Source organism: Eublepharis macularius, chromosome 13 (genome assembly GCF_028583425.1).
Source record: "Eublepharis macularius isolate TG4126 chromosome 13, MPM_Emac_v1.0, whole genome shotgun sequence".
NCBI lineage: Eukaryota > Metazoa > Chordata > Lepidosauria > Squamata > Eublepharidae > Eublepharis > Eublepharis macularius.
In genome coordinates, this window is record NC_072802.1 from 23679778 (window position 1) to 23705513 (window position 25736).

At 44.9% G+C, this 25736-nt stretch overlaps 1 protein-coding gene across 1 annotated transcript in view; it reads right to left on the reverse strand.

Annotated features, from left to right (window-relative positions):
- DRP2 (dystrophin related protein 2) overlaps positions 1–25736 on the reverse strand; it is a 59742-nt gene that overhangs the window by 20802 nt on the left and 13204 nt on the right. Inside the window, exons 2-10 of the mRNA XM_054996373.1 lie at positions 15595–15728; positions 13726–13882; positions 11321–11441; positions 7560–7828; positions 5989–6135; positions 4854–4932; positions 3838–3898; positions 2643–2704; positions 1337–1411 (exon numbers count right to left, since the gene is read on the reverse strand). Coding sequence (XP_054852348.1) covers positions 1337–1411; positions 2643–2704; positions 3838–3898; positions 4854–4932; positions 5989–6135; positions 7560–7828; positions 11321–11441; positions 13726–13882; positions 15595–15728 — 1105 coding nt within the window. The remainder of the gene's footprint in view (positions 1–1336; positions 1412–2642; positions 2705–3837; positions 3899–4853; positions 4933–5988; positions 6136–7559; positions 7829–11320; positions 11442–13725; positions 13883–15594; positions 15729–25736) is intronic.

Here is a 25736-nt window from a genome sequence, read left to right on the forward strand (position 1 = left end):
TGGATTTTGTTCTGCTACCTCAGGGCCAAGCTATAAGTGACGAATGACACTTGAATGGCAAGTGGATTGAGTGGAGGGCAAGTGAACAGGGAGAAATACACTTGCTGTTCAAGTGTCATTCGTCACTTGTAGCTTGGCCCACAGACTAACATAGCCATCCACTTGAAACGATCACATTAAGAGGTACATCTTGTACTTAGAAATAAGTTCTACAGTTTGTGCTGTAATTTATTTATTTATTTATTTTCAATTTCTATTCCGCCCTCCTCGAACTGGCAGGCTCAGGGCGGATTACATTCTGTAAAACAGCACACCAAAATGCTCAGATGTTATAATTTTAAAACAGCAATATAAAACAGTACACTATAAATATTTAAAAGGTCCAAGAAGCAGTGCAGGAGTAATCAACTGATCAATCAGTCCGCCACCTAATCCGCCGCATTAAAATTTCTTGCACGGATTATTTAAAAAATTCTGCATGGGTGAGTACTACCACCCAAAAGTCCTGTTTATTCCCTGGAAAATGTTTCTGGCTTCAAAGGTGCTACTGGACTCAGATTTTGTTCTGCTTCTACAGACTAACATAGCTATCCACTTGAAACTATCACATTAAGAGGTACGTCTTGTAATAAAGAAAAAAAATAAGTTCTACAGTAGAAATAAGTTCTACAGTTTGTGCTGTAAGCTTCCAGTTGGCTCTTCTGCTAGGCTTGCAGAGAAAGATGCTATGGTTGTCCAGCAACCACAAGAGATGTTCCCAATCATTTCTGGGTTGACCTGCAAATGACTAGGAGAATGGATTCTCTATTGCCCTGTATAAACAAACACTGATCTGATAATCAGAAGAATTTAGGGCTGATTCATGCCGTCTGAACTGGAAATATTGTATGCATGGTGGGGCAACCCCTGACCTACACATAACGTGTAAGGCAAATGTACAAATGTATATCCCAATGCAAATTTTCCTAGATTTCTGTGATCCTGCCACACTCTTTCCAAGCCAAAGAATGGCAGAAAGCAAGTGTATGAGCAAGCGAAATTTTCTGTCTGTCTAGAAAGCTGGAAAAAGAAGAAAACTGATCTTTAAAGGAAAAAAATAAAGAGTGACATGTCAGGTGATTTTGAAAGATAAACGAGTTTTCCACAGCACCTTTAGACATTCAGTTTTTGTGTCCCTTCCAAGGATTGGTGTGACTGTCTTGCTTTTGTATAGGATGTGTTGCTCCAACATGTACAGTATTTCCAGTTTACGGGATGGAGTGAATCGGCCCACGTTCTGGCCAAGGAACAGAACGTAACGGTTCAAAGGAAGAGGAGAGGGGAACAGCCAACTTACATCTCAGGGCTTTCTGCACACGTCGCAACTTCATGGCTGTACGATAAGCAGAGAATTTGATGTTGTTCAGATCAGCTGTTGGGGGGGGGGGAAAGTGTGCGTGAGAGAAATGGAACCAAAGAATTTGCAACCTCTGTAAAAGTTTGCCCAGTGTGTAATCAGGCAAGCCAAATATGGATCATCAGCCATGTGTTATAAGCCTGCATCATACCTGTGTGCATGAATGCTTGAACACTCAGCCTGATTTTGTTACCTGCCTAGGACTAAAAAACTGGAGTTATGTCCACACGTGCATATATGCATGAATGCATCCACACAGGGGTTTTTTTTGTCCTAGGTAGTAAGTATCAGGCTTATTGTGCAGTCCTACATTCACTTTGTCCATCCCAGATGTTTAGGTTGTCTATAGTTAGGGGAGAACAAAATGTACGGTGCATTGTTCTCTCAAAATAGTTACATAGCTGAAAATTACACAGGTAACTATAATTTAATTTTAATTTATTCAATTTATAGTCCGCCCTCCCCACACCAGTAGGCTCAGGGCAGATCACAAGAAAGCGTAAAAACACACTACACAATTAATCAACATTACCATTAAAACATAAATAGTACATATCAATTCATTTAAAAATATACTACATCTATATAAGTATAAAAACAGAGAGCATAGCAGCACATTAGATACTTACCTTTCACCATCTATAGAGCATTTTCCAGCAAAATATGTGAGAGATGGGAGGTGACATTGAACGGGAGGGCATATAGTTTAACCCCCCACTGGGGGGGGGGGCACCGCCTAGCATCAACCATATGCCTGGCAGAACCGCTCCGTCTTGCAGGCCCGGTGAAATGCTAACAGGTCCTGCTGGGCCCTGGTCTCGTTAGACAGAGTGTTCCACCAGGCTGGGGCCAGGGCCGAAAAAGCCCTGGCCCTGGTTGATGCCAGGCGGGCCTCTCTAGGGCCAGGGATCTTTAATAGATGTTTATCGCTCGAGCGAAGGGTCCTCTGGGGCTCATATGGGGAGAGGCGGTCCCGCTGATACGACGGTCCCAGTCCACATAGGGCTATAGCAGAGATTGTGAGCAGAGCCAATGGGTACATTTCTTTAGATGCATGAGGATCTCTCTCTCCCTCTCTCTCCCCCTGCCCCTTTCTCTTTTCTCTTTCTCCAAAGCAAAGGAGAACAGCAAACACCAAAGACGCCATCATACCCAGCATAGCAGCTTCAGTCTCTCTGTCAAGGAATATTTTGTTCTTTCATACTGGCTGTGCCATAGGAGCCCTAAAAGGTCAAATTCTTCTTACCCAATGTTTGGTACAGCTCTGTCATCTTGGGATGGTCCCAGCATGTTGTCTGTGCCTGGTGGCTGAAAAGGGAAGCAAGGGGCAGAGGGAAGAATTCAGCAATTGTGGCCACATATTTGATGCTGTCAACCAGAGAGAGATTTTCTAGCTTTGCAGATGTGTACGCAATGTGTATGTCTTGTAAAATGCAGGAGGGGTGGCATCTGGGGAAACCCATTGGGGAAACCCATCAGGTGTAGATGGATGGGAGGGGAGAGGGAGATGGACACTGAGAGTTGATGGTAGATACCATGGCATCCTAAAGATGCTTCAGCCAGAAAGCTAACCTTGACAGGGCACCCACTGACATCTTTCCTGGGGCCGGCCAAGTGTTTTTAGGAAGTGGGAGGAGCAATGTGGGGCTTTTGCCCAACACGACTTCTGATTGGCCATTGGAAATCTGATTGGCTATGCAAATTTTTAAAAAATACTTTGTAGCAGCTGCCACAGCTGCACAAGGATCTTCAGTGTGACTGAAGGTAAGCCACCACTATACAAATAAATAATAACAATAACAACAACAACAACATTCGATTTATATACCACCCTTCAGGATTCGATTTATATACCACCCACTCAGAGCGGTTTAAAAAGTATGTTATTATTATCCCCACAACAAACACCCTGTGAGGTGGATGGGGCTGAGAGAGCTAGAAGCTGTGACTGACCCAGGGTCACCCAGCTGGCTTCAAGTGGAGGAGGAGTGGGGAATCAAACCCAGTTCTCCAGATTAGAGTCCTGCGCTCTAACCACTACACCGAACTGGCTCTCAGCAATATGTTCCTTTTGAACGAGATCCTGTTAAGCAGAGCTTCTGCCTGAAATGCTGACGAGTAGTAAGAGCTGAAGAGGTTATGCATAACCCCATTCCCTCACATTTTGTGATTAGCCTTGTCTCTTGTGGCAGCCATTTTGTGGTGGTGCCCAGCACCTTGTGCCAGAATTCCAAAAGTGCCCACAGGGCCAAAAAGGTCGGGAACGTCTGGGGATTCTGAACTCGTACAGTACCCACTAACAGATCTTACTAAATGCAACAGGAATAAACAACAGGTGCAGATTCTGCAGATGGACAAAAAAGCAAGAAAATTCAAGACGGTTAACAATAAGAGCAGGCACGACAGAATGGAAGCTGTTTGTGCTGCAGCTGGACACTCACTTGATGTAGTATGGGACTTTATTAGGAGAAATTGCTCTTTCCCAGGGGACCTGGACTGAGCCTGTAAAGGAGAAAGAAGAGGAAGAAAGATTATGGATAAGAAGTTTGGTGTACTTCTTGTGCTCTTGTCTTGGATGCCAGCTCTACCCATTTATTTATTTATTTAAACATTTATACCCTGCCTAACCCTAACCCTTTCCATTCTAAATCAAAACTATGCATAATATAGTAAAACCCCTTTAACCCACCTGAAAATGTGCATCTACAGTAGCATCACAGTGCCTCATAAAAACATCTGGGCTGAATGCACACGTCCCAGCGTAGTGCTAAACTGCCGGAACGATAGCATCTGCCACGTGGTGTAATGACGTCAGAAATTTCGCCAGGAAGACGCTATCATTCCGGCAGTTCAGCACTATGCTGGGACGTGTGCATTCAGCCCTGATGCCTCTCCTTCATTTCCTCAGGGAGCCCATTCCACTCAGTGGAAACCATTACCAGAAAAAAAATTCCTAGGAAAAAATGGGTTCTGTAGATAAGTTCGGGGATGACCAGATGGTGACGGCCAGAGGACCATAACTGATGCATGGGGACATGTGGGAAGAGATGGTCCATTAAGTATGTAGGTCCCAGACCATAAAGGACATTCTTAATACTCTCTAATATCACTCCTCCCTCTACAATCTTAAAATCTTATAATAAATTTGAGATCCATACTGATCAATCCATTCCTGTGTTAAACATTAAGCAAAACGGTTATTGGAACTCTCTTAAACTAATGTGTTCTAATTCATGTAGCACTATTGTGTTGGGTATAGACGTATTTTTGAGGGGGGGGTACGTGTACAAAATTCTAAAATAAAAAGTAAAAACAACAACAAAACGGCATCCCCACTGCTACACTGTCTCAGAATTCGACTACTTCATTCTATTGCATATGAAGGCCTGAAATATTTAAAGAATAGCTCTCCCCTTCCAAATAAAATTCAGTTAGGTTGGCAACCTAGTTCACATACTTGATAGGAAGTGCTGTGACCCCGGCCCAAAGTCCCGATGTGCATCTTGGAGGTGTTTCAGCCGGTCATTGACAGAGACCTACATGGGGATCGGAAACATCAAATTAAGAATGAAAAGCACGCAGTATTTCAGCCTTTGCAGAATTTCACTGCTGCAACATGAATGGAGATTGTGCCTAAAACTAAATGCTGATAGCCCCAACTGGCTAGCACCAATAACATCACCAACAGTTCCTGCCCACTTTGAAACCATTGTTAAACCTGGGCCGTTTCCACACTACTCACCTTCTTCCGGAACAGGGCACAACATCATGAAAAAAAGCGGAAGATAGCATCTTCTCGCGCGAGTTTTGTGCGACGTCAAGCAAACCTCATGCGAAATGACGCTATCTTCCGTGGTTTTTTCGTGACATTGCGCCTCGTTCTGGAAGAAGGTGAGTAGTGTGGAAACGATCCTGTTTTCTTTTTAATGTACTGGAGAAAATCGGAACTCAATTTGTAGTTTAGTTTTAGGGGTTTTTTTTCTTTTACTTGTTTATGTACTGTTAGTGTGTCTTTTTTGTTTTGTTTATAGAATGTTGTGTTTTTTATCTTCTGTGTTTATTGTATATAGTTTTTATGTTATTGTGTATTGTCTAAATAAAGAAAAATTCTTCTTTAAACGCAGGCAACTTGCCTGAAGCTTGGGAGCGGAGGAGAGCAAGACTGATATCTCACCTGTGTTCAGCTTGATAAATCTTCCTCTACCACCCTTAGAATGGTTTTCTCTACTGACCATAATCATTCTGTGGGTTCCTTCCTAGCATGCTGACGTGATGCTGACTAGCAGCGCCAGTATGTGGGATGTGGCCACTCTTGCACAAAACCAACAATGGTATTTTCAAACTCCAGGAACAACAGGAAATTCTTCTATGAGGCACTTATTAACTGGCTTCTAGGATTAGGGTTTTATGGATGCTAAGGAAAGCAGTATATAGCTGTTCTGAATGACCACCCCATTCTGCTTCCCTTCTTGTGTTAATGGACTTAACCTTTCCTTGCGTTTCATGAGCCAGCCACCCCTGACCAAGTCTTCTCTGAGGCTCTGGAGCCAGACTGATTCTTCCTCTCCTGGTCTCAAGCTGTCCTTCCTCACCTGCAGCTGTTTCCAGCGTGTGTTGATTTGTTCCAGAGCACGAGAATTCTCCATGGACAAGTGGACGTCTGAGATAGCCAGCTGATGGGCCAGGTCATTCACAAGCTTCACTCCGTCTTTCACCGGGGAGAGCTCCTCTTTAAACAGCTGGGTTCCACCCCAAAGGATGACACAAGATGGAGGCAGCAAGAGAGACAAATAAAAGCAATGTCTTTTACTCCCTCAGTACGCAAATACAAGCAAGGATCAGGCAGAATGTATCTTCTTGTAGAACAAGACAGGTGTGTTGGAACTGAAGGATAAATAGGATTAAAACCACATGATCCATTTTGTTTGGTGTAGTGGTTAAGAGTGGCAGGACTCTAATCTGGAGAACCAGGGTTGATTTCCCACTCCTCCGCTTGAAGCCAGCTGGGTAACCTTGGGTCAGTCACAGCTCTCTCAGAGCTCTCTCAGCCGCATCCACCTCACAGGCTGATTGTTGTGAGGATAATCATAACACACTTTGTAAACCGTTCTGAGTGGGTGTTAAGTTGTCCTGAAGGGTGGTATATAAATAGAATGTTATTATTTTGATCATCTAGAGATATGGGACTTCGTTTAAGTAGACGGGGTGCTACACCCATCTCTTTAACCACTAGGTTACACCACCCTATTAATCCTCCATCGTTTTTACACCTACTGTGTTTTCTAAAATTAATCTTCCAGTGCTGCTAACATAATTGTTTCACTTTATTTCTGAAAAACAGCAAATTCCCCCACACAACCAACACTATACACAGCAAAAAGAATCAAACAGTGACCATTTACTCTAGATAATAACAAAAGTTAACCATATCAAAAATAGTAAACACAATCACTGGGCCGAGTGATTTACCAGCCACTCCCAGGACCTCTCGGGATCCCCCAGACCGCTGTCTGGATCTTCCATCTTCCTCCTTCCTGGTAGAGTCTTCAGCTGGTCACCGTTTATTGCATCTATTTGGACCTACTTTGCTACGGAGTTATCCTCACCGAGACACTTATTGAGCTGACTTTTTGAGCCTCTGTGAGGTTCTATTGATTCCGGTTTCGGGCGTTTAGCACTATGATGTGTGAGACTGACTGATCGATATATGATTTGTGTTTACTATTTTTGATGTGGTTAACTTTTGTTATTATCTAGAGTAAACGGTTCACTGTTGGATTCTTTTTGCTGTGTATAGTGTTGGTTGTGTGGGGGAATTTGCTGTTTTTCTGTTGTTCCAGCTCCCCCGAGTGCCTTTTGCCCTTTTGCTCACTTTATTTCTGGGCAAACCAAGACCTTAACATTATTCATGGCCCTTATTTAATTAAGTCTCCATTACTATCTTAAGGTGCCCAGTTCAATTCCTAGCATCTTAACGATCTCAGATAAAAGGACTAGGAAAGACCCTAGAGAACCAACAGGGTAGTCCAGTGGTTAAAATCAGCCAGAGGCAGCTTCAAATGTTAATATATTTGGCAAAGTGACATATTGAAGCTTCTCCATCTGTCACCCTCCTCCCAGTCCATGGGGATGAGTCCTGGATGAGCCCCTGAATAAAGGTTACCTTGGTGGCTTGGATATGTTCTGGCAAAGAGTCAATGAAGAGGTCACCGATGGGTTCCCAAGTCTCTCGCATGCTCTCCGCTTGGTTGAGGGTGATGCTAAGCTCTTCCATGGTGCCTTTGATCTCCAGCAGCTGCTCCAGGGTTCGTTCAATGTGGCGGTGCTGGTCAACGCAGCGGGCGGTGAGCTTCTCCCACAGCTCACTGGCGACAGTCGCCTGCTTCCACACAAAGCGGCTGACGTTCTGGATCCGCTGTCTCGGGGAGGCATCTGCAATGGGAGCAGCAATGAGGGTGAGGACAACAGACGCTGGGAGGTGCAACTTCATTGGGAGGAGGAGGAGCTTTGGGGAGGGCAGAGAGGCGGGTAGTGAAGGCAAGTTGATGTAGGAAGGGGAAGGATGGGAAGACAGGAGAACAGTAAAGAATCAGCACCTTGCGTGTATGATAAATTATTTCATCTCTGTTTGGGTTACAACAACCCCAGCACTGCAGGCATAAGTTTCTTTCCCACAGACAGTAGCTTCTATTTGCCAGCACATGAGCGCTCCATGTATCAGAGCTTCTTCCACATAACAGTCTGAAACTGGTTTCAAGCTTGTTTTATGGTGAAGACATACTGGGTTGGATCCAGGCTACATTTTCCATTGGCAGAATGGAATTTTCCTGCCTGATCCCTCCCATTGCAGCCCACTGGTCTACTCAAAATGCTGCTCCTCCTGAGTTAGGAGATCCTGAGGAACAATGTCAGAAGGGACTCCAGTGGAAAGGGGGTATCAGGGGAAATTGCCAGTTTAGTCTGGATCCAACCCACTTTGTTTGTTCTCATTGTTTTCAGTCCTGAGACAAGCTCCAGAACAATGATTCTTCAAGTTTGCTGCTCTCTCTCTCTCTGTGTAGGTGCAAGATGTGTGTGACACACACACACACACACACACAGATCCAGCTCAGGAGGATGATTGGCTAGCCCATGTGACATCACCAACATATCTCCTTCTGGCCAAACATCAGAGAATTTTGTATATTAAATGTTTGCTTCTGTTATAAGGGAAATGGTTGCGTCTTTAAAAAAGAAAGCCATACAAATGAACACACGCGAGTTACTTGTTAAGAAAGATGGGCAGCCAGCTCCAAACACAAGAGAAGAGGCAAGGCTGAAAGCTGAACTAGCATTTGACACGCTGGTCCGTTTGTTGTTCAGGAGGTTGCCATCAGGCCTTGGAAAAATCTCCTGTCCCTTTAATAAAGGCTTGATGTGTGGAAATGAGAGGCTGAAGCTTTTCGTGGCATGGAGGTGAATAACATCACCTAGTAAATAACATCCTATTAAACACCTGTTAGAGGGACAAGATATTTTCTTCCAGGTCTGTTGACAACTCTAGTTTTATAAATTGTGAAGCCAACACTATGATTGTTTTTTGCTTCCAGCCAGGGACTTGTAGTTCTGTGAAAGGGCAAGAATAATACAGAGCATCTGTGACTGTGCCAAGTTTGTCCGAGATGAGGGGGAAACCACTGTGTGATTTCGTATGGTGACCTTTGAGGCAAGGGCTGAAAAAGCTCTTCATCGGCCAGGAATCTCTCCTAAATCTCTGCCAAGGAATTTTTGGCTTCTGAGCCATGGTCTAGGTGACACATGCTGAATTGCTGAGGCACAATGGCCAGGCCTTTTGGGATGCACTGATACGCCACATGATTTGACAATGTGTTCCTGTGGTGAGGCACTGCAGAAATGGGGGAATGTGTTTTTCCATTTTGTCCTCCATTAGAAAGAAAGCTGCCTTATACCGCCCTGTATGGCTGGGGACCTGGAGGACCACCTATTCTCGTATGAATACGTTGAACCACTGTGGTCATCTTTGGAAGCTCTGCTTCAGGTGCCCCCGCCTTCTGAGACTAGGAAGATGGCAACTAAGGAGAGGGCCTTCTCAATAGCGGTGCTAGGACTCCTGGACTCTTTCCCCAGAGAGACTCGCCTGTCCCCTTCTGTCGCCATCTTCTGCCAGCAGGTGAATACTTTTTTGTTTAGCTTGACATTCCCTCAATGATCCCTCCTCCTTCCCCAATGTTTTGACTGTTGTTTTAATTTTTGTAACCATTTAAGACCTTGTTTTGAATTATTTTGATTGTGTACTGATTTTATGCTTTTTAAGATGAGATTTTAATTTGCTAGCCACCTTGGTGGCTCTTTGAAGGCAGAAAGGCAGGGCAACAATATTGTAAATAAAAACAGAGACAGGCCACTGATTAGGGTTGTCAGGTCCTCCTAGCTCCCCGGTGGGAGATGTGAGACCCAGCTCTACCTTCTGCTTTTTCCTTTCATGTGTTCGCTCCCGGGTTATGTGATGATGTCACTTCCAGGAAGTGATGCCATCGTTCGGGTCACAGGCCACCCTAGGAGCACTCCCCAGGGGGCTGAATTGGACCGCTGCAGAGCTCAGCAACAGTCTTGCACCCCACAGCAACCCAATTCAGGCCGAATCCAGCTGAATTCGGCCCAAACTGGGCCACTGTGGTGTGCAGGAGCACACCACACCACCTGGGGGCATGCCCTGGGAGGCATGTTCCCCTTGCTGGCCAGGTAAGTGGGGGCGGGTGGTTGGATCAGGGGATTCCATGCCCCTGGTGGGAACTGGCATTACTATCATTGATCCATCTAGCTCAGCACTGTCCTCTGAGCAGCTCTCTAAGGCAGAAAACAGTCTTTCCCTACATCTCCTACCTGTGGACTGATTCATACATAAGTCCATACCCTTCTCCTTGAGGCTGGCCTGGTGCCTATACTGCTCTCTTTTAGGCACCAAGCTAAGATATTTCTGTTTTGATTAAGGCATTTAACTCCATTTCATAATGTGCTTTTACTTTCGAAATTGTTGTTTTAGATGGTTCGGTCATATGTTTGTTGGTGCTGCTGCTGCTGCTCTGGCTGGGTTTTTTTTGAAAAAAAAATGTGAATTTTAAATCACAACTTTTAATGTTTTATGTTTTTATCATGTTTCTTTTTGTAAGCTGCCTCAGGTAGGTTCCCTGGAGAGATGGCATAGCAATTTTCTAAATAAATGAATGTGGCTGCCACAAGGACTTGGATCACAAGTGTGCCTGGAACTGCATGCTGGAAACTCAAATTCCAGTCTGAATGGGGATCACAGCGTGCAGAGGCGAGAGACCTTAGCTTTCTCCGCATGCTGTTCTTCTTATTTGAAACAGTCCTTCAAAGCCAATACTTGCCCATGGGGAAAAGTTGTATATCCTGAGGGCTGCTGGAAAGTTTCCCCAACAGCCTCTTGTAGTCGTTTCTCGTCAGGAAAATGGTGGGAGAGAAAGGCCTGAAGACCCCTCTCACAACAACACACCACAGTCTACCATTGAGCTCTGGCCTTTCCACTTCTCACTGGTGAACTCCCATAAGCTTTTGAAGTAACCCAGAACACAGCTTGAACTCGACTCTTCAATGAAATCCCCTATAAACATCATCAGTTACATTTTTCAGGGCATAGTCCATAAAAAGGGCTAAATCTACAATATCCCCTTGAAGGGCAGGATAATAATCTCTAATACGCTCAGGGGAAATCCAGGGCAGGGAGGGATTATGAGATCTTTCCAAGGTGACAAGGGAAGTCAAGGGGCCGATAGGGAAGGAAATGTATCTTGGCTACTGCAGTGTTTCATGGCTCTGACTGGGCAGGAATCCAGCAGAGGCTGTTAATAAACTGCAATGTGGCAGCTGGAGAACATGGGTGGGTGGGTGGGCAGGACTGCAAACCTTTATTGTTAGGATTGGATTCCTCCACTTCTTCAAACGGGTGCTGCGTGAGGAAGGCTTGAGCCGATTCCAGGACAGAGTAAACGTACGGGCCGCGAGACTTCACTTCTTCCATGAATGTCTGTAGGGGTTGGGGGAGAGAAGTGGAGGTGCTGGCCTGAGTTACAAAAACCATCACAACAGCACACGATGCACCTATTTTATTTGCACTACTCATATGCATAGAAATGTGATACCAGTGCAGAGTGGGGGAGATGAGGCAGCAGGACCCAAACCCTGCCCAAGATGGTACACTGCATTCTTTTCTTGGAAGAAAAGTGAGGTAGGATGCAAGTCACACCCTTAGAAATAAACCCCATTAAAGTGAATAGGATTTAGGGTCTAATGTGTTTAAAAGGCTAACGAAAGCTGCAAGGAGTCTTTGTTTGGAGCTACAGAAAAGGGGTCTCACTCGGGTTGCCAACCTCCTGGAATTACAACTGATCTCCAGGCCACAAAGATCAGTTTCCCTAGAAAACAGTGGCTGCTTTGGAGAGTGGACTTTATGGCATTATACCCCACTGAGGTCCCTCCCCTCCCTGGACCCAGCCTCTCCAGATTCCAGCCCCAAAATCTGCAAGAATTTCCCAACCTGCAACAGCCAACCCCAGATTTAACTCTCACTACTCCCATGCACGCACCTTTTTCAATTGAAACTGACCATGTGTACTGGTATTACTTCCAACTCAGCTGGTATTAGCCTTTTAGGACTAGCAACCACATGGAAGAGCGTTCAACCATCTCTTCCTCCCCAACAGGGGTCCTATATGAATAGGGTCTTACATGACTTCTGCTCACATCTTAAAAGACTAGGAGGATTTGCTCATGGATCTCCCAAGCTCTCAATGAGTTTGGCCCTTTTGAGTAAACATCTATATATTTGTTTATTAGATTAGTTCTTGCTTTTTGGCTGGAAACCTCATAGCAGCATACAACATTTTGTAAAATGCAATGGATTTCACTTCAAAAGAAAAAAGATGGAGAAGGGGAACCCCTTTCAATTAAAAAAAAAGCTACAGCCATAAAATAAACAGACTAATGAGAAGAGACAGGAGTTTGGAGAGAGGACACTGTGAAAAAGGGAATTGTAAAATACTTAAATCAAAAGCAAAACAATTCCTACCTCCAACCCAGAAACTCTAATCAAGCTGTGTTATACCATTGATGGATGTGACATTGATGTATCAATAGAGGAAGCCAGGGAAACGCTAGCATTTATACAGTTTCCCCCCAAACACTAGAGTGTCCCCAGCACCCCCCAGTGATGTGATAACATCACTTATGGATGCACAGGAAGTGATGTCAGCACACTCTCAGTGACGTCATGATGACATCACTGTCGGACCCCCCCCCCCACACACACACACTTGGTAAGTCATCCCACCAGTTGCCAGGCCGTCCACTTGCTATGATGGCTTCCACATGGGTTGTCCACCCCAAATTTAATGCTTTTGAGAAGCGGCCTTTTTCCTCCTTCCCCATAGCATTGAGGTGCATCCATGCACCTCTGGGGATTCCCCCAGCTTTGCTCTGGTCTTTCTCGAATCTGCTTTGCTCCCAAGTTTTGGAAAGGATCACAGTAAAGCCGGGATGGCCGCTGCATGGGTAGATGACTGACATGTGGGTATGGATAGGAAAAAATGGATTTTCTGGTCCTCGTATCAGCCATTTTCCCTGTCCCTGTCCCTGTGGCAGTCATTTCTTTCCCCCCTCTGCCACTATGGAGCTTTTTATTTTTTAAAATGTCAGCACTAGAATATCATTTGTTATACTGATATACTATTGTGACAATAGGTGTAGCAGGTTCTCAGCTTTTGTTCCTCTTCCCTTGCAAAGATATAGGGGGAAAAAACAAGGCAAGAAGTTAGAGACTTATTATTTTTAAAACGAAACCTAGGAATTCAGAGAACCTGCTACATTTACAGATACAGCAATATTCTACTGTGGATTTCTTGAAAAAAGTCACTCCAAAAGCCCTAGTGGCTCAGGAGAGGGGGTGGCTGCTGCTGGGGGACTGGAGCAGGGAAATTGTGGGGGGAAACTGCCATGCAGAAGCCCCATTGCTGCTGTACTTTATCTGCAGCCATACCAGCAATGGGGGAACCACAAAATCCTGTCCTCTCCTCTTGTAAAAGAGCATTTAAAATTAAGCACGTGAATGCCTCACTCACACACAACGTCCCAATATTCAGAGTTTACAGCTGCCCCGTTTTTTCTACCAGCTTTCTAGCAACTCTGCCTCATAGGCATAAAAACAGAGACAGCTGGTGGGGCTCTGATTCCACGGCAAGAAACCCACAGAGAAAAGGTTGGAGACAATGTCCCTCCACGGAACTGTCTAGCAGAGTTCTAGGGCCAGCACGTACTGCATGCCTCTCCTTTTCCTGCTGCACCAGGACGACGTCTCCCCGGAGCGGAAGCTGTGCTGAGAGCTCTTCATCTTTCTGGCTGAGCCAGTCAATGATCTCCTGCAAGGGGACCTGCAGCTTGCCACTGTGGTCTGAGAAGGCCTCCAGACGTGCCCTAAAAAGAGGAAGACGAGACGAAGGAAGTGAACGAGGCCCCCAAGCTGGAATGGACTCCTGACACACTCAGGGAGGATAGGTGGGCCTACAGCTATTAACTGTGACGGCTAAGGGCCAAGCTACAAGGGACACATGACACTTGAACGGCAAGTGAACAGACTCACACTGTTCACTTGCGCTCCACTTGCGCTCCACACGATCAAGTGGAGCATAAGTGGAGCGCAAGTGAACAGGGAGGAATACATGTGAGAGCCAAGCTACAAGTGACGAATTACACTTGCCTGGCAAGTGAACAGACTCACGTGTATTCCTCCCTGTTCACTTGCCGTTTACTTGCGCTCCACTTGATCACTTGTAGCTTGGCTCTGAGGGCCAAGCTACAAGTGACGAATGACACTTGAACAGCAAGTGTATTTCTCCCTGTTCACTTGCCCTCCACTCAATCCACTTGCCGTTCAAGTGTCATTCGTCACTTGTAGCTTGGCCCTCAGTCTGTTCACTTGCCATTCAAGTGTCATTCGTCACTTGTAGCTTGGCCCTAAGTGGAACGTCCACATTCAGAAGCAGTGGACCTCTGAATATCAGTTGCTGAGCAGCAAACAGCAGAGGAAGGCTATGGCTTTCATGCCCTGCTGGTGAGCTTTTCAGAAACATCTGGGGAGCCTCCGTAGCAAAGAGGATGCTGGATTATGGACCTGTGGTCTAATCCTTCAGGACTCTTCTCAAATTCTTATGAAATGCTGTTGACAGAGGGGAGGCTTTCTTGTAAAGGGAAGTGGCACAATCTCTCCTGACCTTGTGATTTTGATGCACATCGTTGGCAACAGGGAAAATTAGAGGACAGCATTTCCCTATGATGGGAAGGAAGGCTAAGATTAGCACATTTTTTCTGTCAGGGCTTTTAAGTCTTTAACACTAGCAGGGCTTTTTTTCAGCTGGAACGCAGTGGAATGGATTTCCAGCACCTCTTGAAAATGGTCACATGGCCGGTGGCCCTGCCCCCTGATCTCCAGACAGAGGGGAGTTTAGATTGCCCTCCACACCACTGGGGGGGAGAGAGAGAGAGAGAGAGAGAGAAGGTGGAGGAAAGGAGATGGAGAGGATGAGAAGGAGTCAGACTGACAACTGGATGGAGACAGCTGTTGTGGAAGGCAGCCAGGACTCTGTCAGGTTGAAGGAACCTGCGGGTGGACTGAGAGGGTGTGAGCGTGAGGTATACCCCCCTCCTTCCACTGAGCGGGGTCCCACATATTCCCTGAAGGTCCTGTAAGGCTGAAATCAGGCAGGCCGGCGTCTCACAGGGCGACGCCCATGACAGGACCTGATACTCTTTTACAAGTGATGCTGAGGCCATGTGGGGACAGGGAGGGGCCAGTAAGCACAATTCTGTGTACCTCACATTTCCCTAAACTTCCTTCAAGGAGTTCAGGGTGACATTTATCACTCTCCTTCATTTTATTCTCATAACAAACCAGGCTGAAAGTGAGAGAGAGCCACCATCCCAAGTATCCTATTCCTAGCCAACCATCCTAACCACTATATCACACTGCCTTTCCTGCTCCTTCCCCTACCAGTGTTAATTGTATGCCAACATAATGTGTGCCCAGCCCTCTTCAACTGCGAAACACAGAATTTCAACTTCTGCTTTCGCATCTGTCAGACAGGCCTCAAAACACAAAGTAAACAGGATGCTTTGCCGTGCCATCTTACCGGAGGCTGTGCGATTTCTTTTTAATCTCATTCCAACACAGATTCATCTCCAGAGGCATCTGTGGCCCAACGGCGCCGTTCGGAGGCTCCTGGCTCACACAGGCCGGCACGGGGCCATCCTGGGCTGTTTTAACCTAGGCACAAACACAAGAAGCAACACAATATTATTCAAAGAATGGGAGCAGTGCTTGGTAGCTAGGAGAAAATGAAATTGCAAGGAAGGTTATTCTGGTTCTTCTCCTCAACTCCTGGGTGGTGGTGGGTGGGTAGAGCCTGGAAGGGGGAGATGGATGGGATGGAATAAAATTTATTGGAATGTTTAAAAATAACGTATCCACGTTTCACATGACTAAAGACATTTTACTCAAGTCGTCATTTGACATTTTAGACTTTATTCTGTTTGTATGTGGCCAAGATTCCTGACAAAAAAATGTTTTCTTGATTTTAGTTATACTTTGTTTTTAGATGGTTGAACAATGGTTTTAAATCCCATAATATGAGGCTGCAACATTTTGCTGAGTTTCTGCAGTCGGGAATCTTGGCAGTAAACATCTGGCACGTTGCCTAAGTACATGCAAAAATAACAAAGCAAAATTTATTCCAGCATAAATTTTCATGAGTCAGAGTTCACTTCATCAGATACATAAGGGTATAAATCCATCGAGCCCAATTTTAAATGCACAACAGGAGGGGGGAGGGGCTTGGAACATTACAAAGAAAGGCTGGTTCAAAACGCAATCATTCCAAAGATTAATCAGTCCACTCAGCATGGGAGCAGGATGCTTCCAACTGTTGATAGATAGCCAAAATATAAAATCTAGTACAGAATGAAGTGATATAAAGCAGATACAACAGAAACATCACTGAAGTAATTACTATCTGTATGGGGTGGGAAATGCGAGATAGACCCGTAGTGAGTCAGAAATGAGAAGTCTCATTAAGACCTGACTAAGCCACAAACATTTACGGTAGAATAACTTCTGGTAGTCTTTCAGGTACCACTGGACTCTTGCTTTATTTTGCTGCTATGGACTAACACAGCCACCCATCTGGAATTTGTCACTGTATGCAAAGGCTAGATGCCTTTCAGATCAGGGTGAATAGACTTTTAAATTTATTATATTGGGGGATGATAGAATGATACCCGTAAAGCAGTTTGATTCAGTGGACAGAACTGGGGATAGAGGAGTATACCCCTTTTAATGAATCGGAAGTGAGACAGTGGACAGAACTGGGGATAGAGGAGTATACCCCTTTTAATGAATTGGAAGTGAGGCACTGGACAGAACTGGGGATAGAGGAGTATACCCCTTTTAATGAATCGGAAGTGAGGCACTGGACAGAACTAGGGATAGAGGAGTATACCCCTTTTAATGAATCGGAAGTGAGGCACTGGACAGAACTGGGGATAGAGGAGTATACCCCTTTTAATGAATTGGAAGTGAGGCACTGGACAGAACTGGGGATAGAGGAGTATACCCCTTTTAATGAATCGGAAGTGAGGCACTGGACAGAACTGGGGATAGAGGAGTATACCCCTTTTAATGAATCGGAAGTGAGACAGGCGGCACGTCTGGCTTTACTATAAGAAAACACTAGGGGGAAGCGTAGGGTAGCACTATATTGGGCTGGTAACTTCATTCTAGAACAGCTAAGGGTATTCCGTTCAGGCTTTTTTAGCACAGAGGTAGGCCGACTTAAGTTTGGTTTGGGTTTTATTTTGTTTGTTTGTACTAGAACCCCTGTGATCTTCCAAGTGTGTTTTAAATTTACAAAAGCAAGGTTGCATACTCAGGATCTTTTTGCAGTTAAGGTATTCTCGGTATTCTCATCCTGGGAATTTCTTTTGCTTAGAATTGCCCTCCTATCCACTAGTGTAGCAGTTTTTGCAATAATCCCAGAAACCAACCGGCCGGTGGGTTCTCCTGGCAACAGAATATTGCTCCACTGCAATCTTTTCAACCCCCCATTTCTGCTTTAGCAGTCGCATGTCCCTCTAAAATCCAGCAGGTACATTTTCCCCTCACGGCCTCTTCATGACAGGAAAAGCTGCACTTGTGTAATTTCTGCCTGTCACTGCAGATATTATAGGCAAAAGAGAACCATCAGGGAAAAAAAGAGTAAACCCAAATAACATGATGCTGAGGAACATTAAATGTCCCCTGACATTTAAAAGAGAAAAGGTAGATTTGTTCTATTTCAGGAGAGCAAAGGATTTGGGCAGCAAGAGCATATAAACCAAATGAGTCAATCCCCATGAGGTCTGGTGGTATGACACCATCAGCTCCCATGGGAGTTTTAAAAATACTGAACTCTGAAATACGTTTCCTTAAAATTAAAAATAAACATTTTCTAAATTAGCTGTTTTTTTAAATGTACATATTATTTTGCCTACCTATCATTACACTACAAAAATGCTGAATTTCACAATTGAGCAAAGTTGTGGGATAAAGTTCCCAAGCAGACAGTTTGTATTCTATTGTGCTTAGGTTTAAATTCTCAAATAAATACACTTTTTTATATTGCATAACAAATAAAACTCTGCAGGCATACAAGTTCCACATTTAAAAATATGCAGACTGCTAAACCAAAAAATATCATTAATCAGACTTCAGCAGGAAATTAATGACGGTTACAACCATCCAATTTACAGTCCACTGCAGGGGCATTCAAAACATTTTGAAGTAACAGTACCACAGTATCATGTTAGAAAACTCAACCAAAAGGTCAAGCTTTCAAACGCCAGAAAAGCATCAGTATTAAGTCTGTTGGAGCAAAAACAAAAAGGAGTCTTGAGGCATCTTAATGACTAACAGAATAATTGTGGCAGAAGTTTTGTGGATTAGAGTCCGCTTCATTAAATGAAGGAAGTGTGTGTGTGTGAGTGTGTGTTTGGTTTGGGGAGAGAGAGATTTGTGGAGAAAGTTTACCAATAGGATGTCAAAAGGCCACAATGACAGAGGTACAGACTGTATCTCTAATTTTCCTTTGAGATTCATTCTCTTTATACATTGATTTTTAATTTCTTGGCTTAGATTTTATTCATTTATTGCATTCATGCTTTCAAAACCAAGTTTGATTATTGTTGTAACTCAGCAAAACTGTATTTTATATACATTTCATTTCATACTTTATGTCCATCTGATTTCTATACACATTTTGCCAACCCACTCTTCTACTGACAGTTACGTCAATATTACTTCCCCATTCCCAGGAATGGGAAGTGCCATCTTGGAAAATATAAAGCAATTCTGATGAAGGGAGGGTCTCTGGACATATGCAGAGGGCATTTCCCTCATCACACATGGCTTCCAACAGATCTGTAAATATGAGAAATACAAGAGGAAGGTCTTCCAGTAGGAAGAATGGGACTTCTAGGGAGGTCTGGGCTTTGGGTAGGGCTGCCAGGTTTCCTGAGGTTCCTACTCTGAGATGCATCAGAATACTATGGGGTCTGGGAAGGAAAGGATGGAGCTAAGCAGTGCAGGTGAGCCTGATCTCTTCAGATCTCAGAAGCTAATCAGGGTCAGGCTCGGTTAGTAATTGGATGAGAGATCTCCAATGAAGACTAGACTTGCAGAGGCAGGCAATGGCAAACCACCTTTGTTAGTCTCTTGCCATGAAAACCCTGCCATAAGGCAGCTATGAGTTAAGGGCACTCTCCACCAAACAGTGCGCTGCAGGGCATCAATGTACATCTATTGGGTTAAGGGGCAGAGTGTTGCAGTGCCTGGTGGGTGGGGAAAAGGCGATGGGGCAAGAGAGCAAAAGTTCAACCCATGTAGGACCACAAACTGATGATTTTATATACCCTCATTAACTTGGGGATGGCTCCTTCAGTTTGACTCAAGAAAATCACCATTTTATAGTTCAAATCGGAAAAAATAAATGCAATCAATGGACAAAATTACCAAGAACATGCATTACCTCATATTACACAGCTCACAATAACTTTCATCAGTAAAACACCACACTACTTCACAGATTAAACACTTGCTTCCATCTGAGACTCAGGAAACACCATGAAAGGAAATGACGTCAGAAGACTGTTGGTGATGAGAATTATGGGTATCAATATGCAAACCAAGCCCCTCTATAGTGACACTTGCGCACAACCAAAGAGTTTCAGTATAGACAAACTCTGCACTCTTTGCGCAAAACGTACACAAATACACAAATTGGTCACCGCCATCGGGGGTAGCAACAAGACTGACCAATCACCGTGCTAGATTCCATCTACCAGAGCTCCAAGTGGCTTAGAGAAGATTTGTTTGTATTTGTCTGCACCCTAATGATCACCGATTATGTCAGCGACCTTGGTGGCGTGTTCGATGCTCAAAATGTTCCATTTTTTGTAAGACGAACAGCGCTCCTAGTGAGTTTAAATATAACTCAACATCATTGTTGCCAACATACGCTACATAAAACTTACAAATCACATAAATATCCATAATACGTTTGGAGTTGGTTTAGTGGGAATTCCAGCATTTAAGAATTTTTATTTTCTCCCATTAGATTCACAAAATGTTTAGGGGTATGCGTATCCCTGCATACCCCCAGAAAAAAAGCACTGGTTGTGTATATTCCCTAGCTTTTGGCCTTCTTCAGTTAAGTAACTTTGGATCAGCCTGTGAGGTCTGGCTACACTCTTATTTAAAAAAATAGACACTTTCATTCTAACATACTTGCACAAATTCTTGGCCTGCTTGATACATTAAAAACCAGCAGGACTGGCCTCTCTACTGCTTTATAAGAATTCCATTGTAGCTGCTATCCATCTGAACAATTTGCCTTCACAACACTCCACAGTTCCATAAACGTTGCATAGCATAGCTACACAATTCTTTCCTTTCCTTTGCCCTGCTTGGAGGTAGGCAGTGCTAAAACAATCCAACAGGAAAGATGCAAAGCCAGTAAAGCACAATTACAGTTTAATAAATCCTTTCCAATGTGTTTCGGCTGTCTCCATCAGGGAAATTTATTCAGCGCTTAGCTAGACACAAAATGGCATCTCCTTCCAATATACAATGTTTGAACACTCGGCTGCTTTGTGTAAGGTATATTGCAAGCAGAAGCCATTCTGCAATGCATCTGGCTAACAGCTGAATAAGTTGTCGTGATGAAGACAGTTGAAACATGTTGGAAAGAATTTAGCAAATTATAATTGTATTTTATCTTCCTGGCCTCTTCCCTGCTGTTGGTGCAGCTTCCACCCCCCTTTTGGTTTAAATGCATAAACACACACATGGAAATTCTTTCACCGTCATCCAAAATTCACCCTTATTTTCACACATCCAAAATATAATCCTCAGGTTTTATGCAGCACTGGCATAGTCTGAGCTGATTTCCTGCTGTGCGAATTTACTCAATGTAAGTTTCCAGTGGGTACAGGGGTGGCGCCACGGTTTCTGGCACCTGTGGCCGGGGGGGCACATGTGCGCGCGCACCACACTGCTTGATGATGTCACGTGTGACATCACACAGCGTGCACTGCGAGCCGGCCCCATTGCTGCGGCAGGCGGCTGGGACCGCGCATGGGTGGCCTCCCAGCTCTCCCGCTTGGTTGCCCTGCACCGCCCCAGACATCTGCTGTGCCTGGCCCATGGGTGCTGCGCCCGGCTGGGGGCGTGTGCTGGCGGCAGTGGCAGCACGGGGTGGGAGGGCTGGGAGGCTGTAGCACCTGCAGCTTCCCATCCCTCCCGCTCAGCCCCCAGTGCTTCCTCCGGTACCCCCTCCGGCTCCCCAGCGCCTGCGGCAACCGCCTACCTTGCCTCAATGGGCACACTGGCCCTGAGTGGGCAACCATGTTGATCTGCAGTAGATGAACAGAGTTTGACTTCAGTAGCACCTTGAAAACCCTTGTTGGTCTTTAAGGTGCTGCTGGACTCAAACCTTGCTCATTTACTAAAAGTAAGGTAGCATGATGAGTAGGTAGTTTGTTCTGAAAAAAATTCAAAAGGAATTTCATCATCTTGTGTCCTGCATTTATCCAATTCGCCAAGCACAAAATGAGCATGGGGTAGGGTGGGGCACTTGTTGTGGCGTGATACAGAGCCAGGGATTGTTTCAGTCCCACCACAGGTTTTTTGTTGCTGTATGCATGCACTAGAGCTGCCCTGGATTTTCAACACTTCTGGCATCCCAGGATGGAAACCTCTGAATACGTGCAGAGTGCTTTTCCCTGACTGGATCTTTTTAAATAAATAACAATATGAAGGGCAAAGTGCCGTTGAGTGTGGTGCCTTGCCTACAGGACCGGAAGCAACTTTTCAGAAATCCATTCAAAGACAGAGCTCCTCCAGATGTGTCTAAAAGCATGGATGCCACAGACTCCTTCTAAAAGCCAATTTGTATAAATAACGAGACCATTTTTTCCCCTACCCTGCTGGTTTTCCTGGTTTTAGAGTCTCCTGTTCTGGAAACTGGCCAGGAGAAGGATATTCTGACTAGTCACTGGCCGTTTCCACACACTTTGAATAATGCACTTTCAATGCATTTTAGCAATCTTTTGGAAGCTGATTTTTTGTTTCACAAACGAAAGCCCAGTTCCAAATGATCGCTAAGGAGCATTGAAAGTGCGTTATCCAATGTGTGTGGAAGCATCTGGCTGGTTGGCTAATGGCAATCCCAATGCTACCTTGCACACACAACATTCCAGATTCGAAAGCCCAATAGTTCTAAATATCAATACTCAGAGGATATGCAGAGGAGCGCTCCTGCCCTTACGCTCTCCTTTTTGGCTGCAAGGAGGTATCTGGCTGGCGGCTGCGAGGAAGAGGATTCTGCATGAGATAGACTTTGTTCTTATTTTTTTTAAATTGTAATGTTTCTTTTTATTGTATCAAAATAAATACAAGTTATTTACAGCATTCCAAAGGAAGCAAAGAAGAAAAAAAGTGTTTGAAGGTATACATTACAAGTCATTATTAATACAAGATATAAAGAGAGAGAGGAGAAGGCGAGTAAACAGAATAGTATAGTATTTTTTTTCTTCCCCCCCTTTCTCCCCTTTTTATTTTGAAATATTAAAGACCAATAGATTGTGAAGTAAGCTTATAACTCAGTAGACCAACATTCAACCTGAAGTACCCAAAAACAGAAAATAAAGTAGTTACACAATAGAGTACTAATAGTTTTGATATAAGTCTTTATCTAATACCAACATATACAAATTTCAAAATCCAATATTTACAGGGGATAGGATAAACTTATTTAAGTGGACATCCATATTTTATAATCAGAACGATTTGGTATAACGTTATTGGTTCTAAAATAAGCAACAACTGGATCCCAATAAGTTTGCATATGGTTGAATTTAGAAAGTACAGAATCTCTCATAAAAAAACAATTTTGAGTAATTTGAGACATAATATAACTTTCCCAAATCCTATCACACCATGTTTCAAGTGTCAGTTTTGCGGAGTCTTCCTAACAAGAAGCAATAGTCTGCCTGGCTGCAGCTACCAACAAAGAGATAAAGCTTCTCTTGCAGACTCTGTTCTGATTCAGCAAGTCTGTCCTCTGCTTCATGATAGCTAAATGGAACCTCCATGTACAGAGGCAATGTACCTCAGAAAGCCAGATGTAGTGGACATATAGAGCCAGTTTGGTGTAGTGGTTAAGAGCGCAGGACTCTAATCTGGAGAACCGGGTTTGTTTGATTCCCCATTCCTCCACTTGAAGCCAGCTGGGTGACCTTGGGCAAGTCACAGCTCTCTCAGAGCTCTCTCAGCCCCACCCACCTCCAGGGTGTTTTGTTGTGGGGATAATAATAACATACTTTGTAAACCACTCTGAGTGTGTGTTAAGTCATCCTGAAGGGCGATATACAAATTGAAAGATCATCATCATCATCATCATCATCATCATCATCATCATCGGGTAGTGATTTATATCATGTCCTGCTTTGGAGCTTCCAAGAGGTCTGGCTGCATAATGTGGGACACGGAGTGCCAGACTACATGACCTTGATTTGAACTAGCAAGGCAGTTATGTTCCCACATGTGTGCACAAACACATACAAACTGCAGCTCCCACTTGTTGCAACGCAGCGCCGATGCTTTCACTAAAGAACAACCCCACTGCAAGTCTATTTATTCTGAGCAGAGTTTCCCACTCCAAGTAATTAGCTGTTAGTTTTCCAAACCGAAATCGCGTTTACTGCTTCCATTAGCAACGATCAACCCCAAGGGTCTGAGGAATGGCACAGACAAGCATCTTAAGGATCGTAATGGAAGGAGCAGCCCAAGGGAGGGAACGGAAGGGCAAAATCTACTCAGCAACAACCGCATGCAGTGTGTGCAAAGAAGCAGAAGGAGACTTCAGAAGCAGCAACACAATTTGGGGGAAACATCTCCCATCAGAGGCCGTTCCCACACGGCTTACCTGAACCCAGAACGCTGCGCAGCATGCCGAAAAGAACGCGGAAGATCGCATTTTCTTGCGCGAGTTTTGCGTGATGTTGCGCAACATCGTGCAAAACTCGCAAGAGAAAACGCGATCTTCCGCTTTTTTTTCGGCATGCTGCGCAGCGTTCCGGGTTCAGGTAAGCCGTGTGGGAACGGCCACAGATATACTTGCAAAATGTGTGCTCTCCTAATTTGAAATGGTTAAATATGTCATGAGATGGAAGACTTAGGGGAACAATAAGACACAAAACTAATGCATTCGTCCAAGAAACCTTAAAATTAGGGGTTCTTTACATTTTTATTTTCACTCCAAATAGAATCTCAACAATCTATCACATTTTGATCCCGTCCTTGGCATACAGGGTTTTTCCTTCCTTTTCTCCTCTTAACAACCCTATGAAGTAGGTGAGGTTAAGAGAGAGAGACTGGCCTAAAGTCATCCAGTGAGCCTCATGGATGAGCGGGGATTTGAACTCAAGCCTCCTCAATCTTAGTTCACACGACACTGAAATTTGCAATCTTATTCAAATCTGAAAAGTTTCACCAGATTCTGAATGGGCACACAGATTCATTCTTGCCCTTGGCATCACATTACAAGTGGGGCAGAAACACAGTTTCCATCTATCTACCCAGAAGGAAAGGGGTTAGACGAGAAACATGGCATGCCCGTGACTCCGAAGACAGACTCTCCTTTGACAGCTTCCTGATCGGCCACGACATCAAAAGCAAGACAGATAAAACCAAGCAGTGCAAAGGAAACTTACAAGGATGAGCCTCATAAATTCATAAATCATTCACACCACAGCGGCTGCATCTCACCCACCACTCCTTTGGAGAGAAGAGCTGGTACTCTTTCATGCGCCAGTTCTCACAACGCACAAAGTAGGTGAGCTCTGCTCCGCCAGCTGGGACCGATGTTCAAAAAGTGTTCACTCCACGCTTGGGAGGAACATGCTCAGGCAATCAGGACCGAAGGATCGTTGAAGGTTTGCAACACGGCGATAACAAAAGCATTCCCCACAGGATGCAAAACCCACTTTCACGTATGGCTGAGAGGACACATCGAATGTGCAGCCTCGCATGAGGCATTTATAACTCACCAAGACACCGTTGCTGTTTGCCGGCCAGCTGCGAAACGCACCTCCCTCCTTCCACGGCACCAGATCTTCTTGGGGAGCACCAGCGTTTCCACCTCAGCGTAAGAACTCCAACTGCAGGCTGCCTCAGGGACGGGAGGCTGGTTTGATCCATCCCCCTCCCTGACTCCCACTCCACCCAGAGATCAGACCCATGTGAACTGCTTTTATTTTTAGATCCATGTGTGTGCACCACTATTCCTTCTTTCGCCTCACCTGGGTAAAGACGGGGATCTCCCGCAGGGCATGTCAGCAGCTTGGCGGGAAGGCGTGTGGCTCGCCACCCTGCCCCAAGCCATCAGCACCACAGAAACAGCAGGCAAAGGTCAGAGAAAAGCGGGTGGGAAAGGAGCTGCTGCTCGCTGCCCTCTTGGTTGACCCCCCAGGAATCTGCAGGGGCTGGCGGCGGCAGCAGCAACCCTGGAGGCCCTGAATTGTTGCTTTGTCCATCTGGAATTCCGCCCCCCCCCCAAGCTGCTTGATTCTTTGTTTTTGGGGAGGGGACTGCCTGTGCAAGAGGGGGCTGAAGGTCATGGGCCCTACACCTCCAGTAGTGTTGTGAGAGTCATACTTAGCTGTATGATACTCCCTGGGTGGA